The sequence below is a fragment of the Triticum urartu genome, chromosome 2A (genome assembly GCF_056163025.1).
Source record: "Triticum urartu cultivar PI428250 chromosome 2A, HENAU_Tu73, whole genome shotgun sequence".
NCBI classification, from domain to species: domain Eukaryota; kingdom Viridiplantae; phylum Streptophyta; class Magnoliopsida; order Poales; family Poaceae; genus Triticum; species Triticum urartu.
The window spans coordinates 30,080,922-30,086,921 of NC_141874.1; the positions used below are offsets into that span (position 1 = coordinate 30,080,922).

The 6,000-nt window shown below is 54.8% G+C and overlaps 1 protein-coding gene across 1 annotated transcript; it reads left to right on the forward strand.

The window, feature by feature from the left end:
- The first annotated feature begins 3,169 nt into the window (after window positions 1–3,169).
- On the forward strand, window positions 3,170–5,323 carry LOC125535256 (acidic leucine-rich nuclear phosphoprotein 32 family B protein). The gene has a single exon (XM_048698307.2). It carries the CDS (start codon window positions 3,370–3,372, stop codon window positions 5,116–5,118), a length of 1,749 nt encoding a protein of 582 aa, XP_048554264.2. The 5' UTR covers window positions 3,170–3,369; the 3' UTR covers window positions 5,119–5,323.
- Window positions 5,324–6,000: the final 677 nt, after the last annotated feature.

Consider the following 6,000-nt stretch of genomic DNA (forward strand, 5'->3'; position numbering starts at 1 on the left):
TATAGAGTTCAAATTAAAATATTCAAAACATCTTGTAACAAAGAAATATTTGGCCTTGGTCTAGTAGATAAATTATCTTAAAATGCCAAAAAGGAGAGGTCCAAACTTCATACCAGTGACGGCAGCTGCACCGCGCCGACAGGGAAGTGCTTGATTGTTTCCTTCCTCGTGGCCAGCCCGAGCTTCGTCGGGGGCGTCCTCGGACGGCGGCAAGACGAGAAGGAGCAGGAGGGGAGTCGTGGCGGTGGCAGCGGCTAGGGATCGCGACGCGAGCAGCTCAGGGCATCTCCAACGCTAACCTGCAAACCGGACAATACATCCATCCGCAGATTGGGGATTAGTCCACGGACAATGATGAAAGAGCCGAGCATCTAATCATGCCCGCATATATTTCCACAAACCTCAAATTAGTTTTAGAGAAACAGCTTTTTGCCCAACGCTATAGTTTTCGGCCAAATGCAAATAAATATAAGGCTAATTAGGACACGGTAATAGTACTACTAAGCACTAGCTTCCGCCAAACGTGAGCTAGCTTCCGCCATCATGCAATCAAAATTACTACCTGTCCACCAAATGTTGTGACTAGCTTTAGAAGTTTCCCCCAAAGTAGCTTGCTAGATTTACTAGTTTTCGACAAACGCTAATCACCTTTTTTCATTAGCACCGGCCTTCCGCCATCCGGACAGAGAGAAGACGTATGCGGCTTTTGATTCGTCATGTAGTTGTCTGATGTCCCGTAAAAATTCCTTTGCTTAGTTCCGACTTGGATGGCAAACAGCGTCCAGACAGCTTGGCCCGAACCATTGCGGGAGGTTTGAGGTTTTGCTTTGCGGATGCCTTAGCATCTCCAGCCGCGCTCCAACAAAGCGTTCAGGCGACTTTTCAATCGCCGACGTTGAATAATTGATCCAGTTACGCCCCTAAGGACCCATTTTTTGTCGGCTCGGGCCAAAATTGGCGCCGGTGGATCCAACCCGAACCCGGCGCTGGGGGACGCTCTAGGGCGCCGGGCGAATCGTTTTTGGCGCGAAACAGCTGCGGGCCCTCCTTGTCAGCGACTCGTCTCTCTTCTCGCCGCTTCGTTGTCCTCACCGCCTCGTTTCCCGCGGCGAATTAATGCCAAAGCTGCCGCACGCTGCCGCGTCGGTCAGCCTCCTTCATTGATGCCTCACAGGCGGCGCAGTGAAGACCGGACGACGCGCTTCCCCTCGCCCGCCATGCGTACACGCGGCAGCCACTCGTACGCGCGGCGCCACCGCCTGTATAAGCCGACCCCCAGCGCGCCGGTGACACGCATAGAGTCTCCACCGCCGACGCACCATTTCTCCCCCTTTCCTCCCTCTCCTCTCGCCGTCTCTAGCTCAAAGCATGGTTGAGCGCTTCCCAGACGACGGCGCGGCGGTGAACGGCTTCGGCCGCCGCCACCTTCACGAGGATGAAGCTCGGCTCCTCTTCAAGACCGAGTACCCGGTCCCGCCGGACATGCGGGTGCCCGGATCATGGAGGATCAGCGCCGGCGGAGTCCCGATGCCACCACCGCCCATCGAGGCGGCGCGGCGTGCGAAGATCGCGAGTATCCGCGCCTCTCTGCCGCGATTTGCGCTGGTGCGTCTTCAAAAGACGATTTTTAGCGTTTTTTTGAGGGACCAATGGCCGGAGATGCTCTAAATGCACGTCCATCATTATTGAAGGAGAGGTGCATGCATGCATGCATGCATGGCAGCGAACAGAGGCCGCGGCAGCGTCGAGTACGTACCACTCCTTCAATCATGAGATTTAGGTCGGTCACATCGTTTTCACTGCCGGTACGTACTCACTGCGGTGATAATAATTGATCAAAAGCAAGTTTGACAAGACGCCGCCGTGCTGCCCTAGCACGGCTGTCTAACCGCTTTTGGATAGCGCTGCTCTTAGGGCAGGGCGGCTTTGACAACGGCGACGAGGACAAAGGGGAGCATAATCATTCATCATGGCCGCCCTAGCTAATTCCTGCTTACTAGCTTCTTGTAACGCTCCTTGTGCTTGTACTGGAAGGTGGTTGCAGAGTGGAAAAAAGGGAATAATTGTTCCGCAAAGTCCTGGCGGAACTAGGACACAATTTAGGACAATTTGTATTGTTTCCTTTTTCTTAGAAAAAAAAAGGAGGTTAAACCCTTGTCTTTGCATCATTGTGATGCACAAAGTCGAGGATAATTTGTATATGAAAACGGAGAAAAATGTTAGAGTTTTGGTCGTCCTTCGAAGGGCGGCACCTGCGAAGCCCTAGGCATCGTCGCCGCCACCGCCCTCATCTTCCCTCTCTCACCTCGCCGCCAAAGGAGGGTACTTGGTCAATGGTTGTGGCTGGGCTTCTTTGTGTCCCATAGCGTGGTGGTGGCCTTGATCGGTGCGGCTCTCGACCTCGTAGAGGCGGCCCTGGAGTGGCGGCGCCCCTCACAGCCTTAGTAGTCACCGGCATCCTCCTCCCCTTCCCCTTCCCCTTCCCCTCCCTCTTTTGGGACTAGCAACAGAGGCAGTTGGGCTCTTGGCCCGTTGGTCGACGTATGCATTTGGGCATGGATGATGTGGTTGCAACGGCGGATCCTTCGTCCACCCTCCCTCCCTCCCTCTGCCGATGATGAGAATCCCAAAATGGCCGGGTGCAAAGAGGGCGAGGTCCTAAACTCACTTCCGGCGTTTCTCCAGTGCGATTGGCAGGCCTTGGGCTCACCCAACACCAGGATCCGGATAACAAGAAGGCGCGAGGTGGTAGGGAGGTTGCCGACAATGGTGGCTTCAACAACAAGTATGCACATTCTCCTTATGAAGCCCCTTGATCTCGCCTTCGATTTGAATGACCTCTTTTTTTCCTCATATAAATCAATTGGTTGGGCATTGACAATTTATTATCAGATAATTAATAATATATGCATGCAGAAATAGGGTTATCCTCCTTGAAAAACACAATTAATCCTTTTAAAAGACAATTAATATGTTTTTGTCCATGGGTTTGCATTGAACTGTTTGCGCCGTGTTTCAAGTGGTGTACTTCGGCAATATGATCACACCAGAGGGATGGGTTTACCGACCTCGTAAGGACGCCCTTGACGAAATGCGCTCGTACTGCAGCGCGTAGGTGGACGTACTTCCGCATGCAGAGCTCGCTGACCAACCATGTCAGCGTCAGCGAGCCTCCGCTCCGGTCCGAGCCTCCGCTTTATTAGCTGCAAACCACGGAGCATCCGAGGCGCAATGGCGTCGCGTCGGTAGCCAGCGAGCCAGCCAGCGAGCCAGCTAGGAGACGACAAAGCCCACCGCACTGCGGCGTCCACCCACCCACGCGCGCGAGCGAGGCGAGGGCGGTGGAGATCGAGGAGGAAGAAGACGACAATGGCGCGGATCGACGGCGGCAGCGCGCTGGCGTTCTGCGTGCTCCACGACCTGCTGGGCGCGGCGGCGTTCCTCGCGGCCCACCCGCTGCACGCCGCCTACGCGCTCTTCTTCCACCGCGGCCTGCTCGCGCTCGCCGCCTTCTTCTGCCCGCTGCTGCTCTCCACGGCGCTCCTCCTCGTCGTGCTCCTCACCGCCGCCCCGTACGCCGCGCCGGGGTGGGCCGGGGCGCGGTGCCTCGGGAGCACCTGCGGCGTCGCCGTCGCCGCGCTCTGCGCCGGGCTAAGGCCCGACGGCGGGCTCGGGCTGCTCGGCCAGCTCTGCTCCTTCGTGCTCGGCCCGGCCGGCGTCGGCGAGGTCGTGTTCGTGGGCGAGGTGCGTGACGCTGGTGGTGCTTCTTGCTTTCTTCTGGAACAGGGGAGGGAGAGCTTCTTGCCTGCCGCCCGGGAGGAGTTCGCCGTTGAGCTGCCGTTGCAGAGTCTTCGTGGAGAAGAGATCTGCTTCCTGAGCAATGGGGAATTCTATGAACAAGATACCTTCAGCTTCATGGATGAAATTCAGGAGAAAAATGTAGTGTCTGAGGATCTGAAGAAGGCTCCCGAATCTTTGTCTTCTTCTTCGGAGCATTGCTTTCCAGTTCCAGGTGAGATATTCATGCCAGAGATGGAAGAGCAGGAGAAATCCATCAGCAAAGGACAGAGTGTAAACTTGCCAGAGAGAAAGGGATTCAGTAGTGACACGGTTGAGGAGAAGAGGTTGGAGTGTGACCCTGTTCCTCTGTCAGCAATGGAGACGAAGACACCTGAGCGGGTCGGCAAGCCACATTCTTCGATTTCTCAGCGAATAAGGCAATGGGAATCTGGGAATGTGAAGGGAGTTCTTGGTGAAATCGAGGATAATCCGGTGGAAATCTGTTTCGAGAAGGAATCGTTCAAGGTCGTGGAGGAAGCCGTGCCATTGGAGACTGAATCTTGCGACCAAAAACAGAGTGAAGAAGACCAGCTTGCTCAAGAAGAATCTGACCGGAAGCAATTACCAGAGGAGGAGCTTGTAGATGTCAAGGAAGAATTGGTGCCGTCGAAGGTGGAAGAAGAATGCATCAAAGACCAGCAAGAACAGAGGAGCAAGGGCGTGGAGGTCGAAGAAGATGCGCAGCCTGACGGACAAGACCACCAAGAAGATGTGCAGCAGCCCGCGTCAGAGCCGCAGGAAGAGCAGGAGCAGGAGGACGCGGACGGCGGGGAGGGTCCCCTGAGGTCGACGTCCATTGCGCGGCGGGTGCACACCCGGACTTCGTCGGAGAACCTCGCCGGCGGCGCCTGCGAGGGGTCGCCGTCCAAGGGGAAGGAGTGGAAGCGGACGCTGGCGTGCAAGCTGTACGAGGAGCGGATCCAGCTCAAGGTCTGCCGCGACGGCGCCGTGGCCGGGGCGTGCGCGGACGACATGGACATGCTCTGGGAGGCGTACGAGACCGGGGGCGGCAGCAGCAGCGCCGTCGCCGTCGCCGTCGCCGGCGACACCAAGCTCCGAGGCGGCGGCAGCAGCAAGGCGAAAGAAGAATCCGTCGACGAGGAGGAGGAGACGGAAGACGAGGACGAAGGGCCGGTGCGGCAGCTGTGCTGCCTGCAGGCGCTCAAGTTCTCGACGAGGAAGATGAACCTCGGGGGCGGCAAGCCGAGCCTGTCCAAGATCTCCAGGGTGCTCAAGCGGATGACCGCGCTGTCCAGGGTCGGGTCGCGGCGTAAGTGATGATGATCGGCAGTGGCCGTCGGTGCATGGACGGTGTTCATGGATCTAGAGCCATGGTGACAAGTGTATCAGTGTGTTCAGTTTGTGTATACGTATATGATGGTGAAAATATATATGGGCCTGTTTCGTTTGTGCACTCAGCTCAGCCTGCCAAAATGTCGGCCATGCCAAATAATTTGCGTGTTACTGTATTTGGTTCGCTTCATATTACTTGTCGCTGATTTAGTATAAAGTCTTATTTCCCCTTTCATGCTCCTCCGCATGTAATCCTCGGAGCATCTCAAGTTGCAATGATTCAACGGCAGCAAAAGAGGGCATGGCAGAGAAAAAGAGGGCATCAGGGACTAAAGATCTGTTCCTCCTCCCTAGCTTTAGTTAGGCCGGAAATCCAAGGCTTTCTTTCAAGGATCAACAGGGAGGCCATCTCCCGACAGCCTCCAAGAGAGTGGTAAGGGCATCTCTAACAGTATGGTTAATAGTATAGCCAACTGCTAGCTATATGATGTTGCAGTGTCATTTACATCCATCACTTATATAATATAATGTTAGCTATAATGTTGATACCTTTTTCTATGTCTTTCTCTTGCACATATGCAAAAATACCATGTAGGCGGACTATAAGCCTACTATTATATTTTCTCTAACCCGTCTTCAAAACATAACTCTCCGACTTGTGAGATCAACACTACACCTGTGTAATCCTTGCTGGACACCTACGTAACCTTGCAACAAATCCTCTTGCCTCGCCCGGAATTTCATCATGATGGGGCCATCCTCTCCCCTATCCCCAATCACAGCATTACACGTCATCATTTATGTAAACTCCTCTAATCTTTCATAGGTGTAGCATTGCTCCCCTTAGCGTCATTTTCTGCGGTGGAA

Coding starts and splice junctions, on each gene's coding strand:
- LOC125535256 (XM_048698307.2), top strand. CDS start 3,370: ATGGCGCGGATCGACGGCGGCAGCGCGCTGGCGTTCTGCGTGCTCCAC.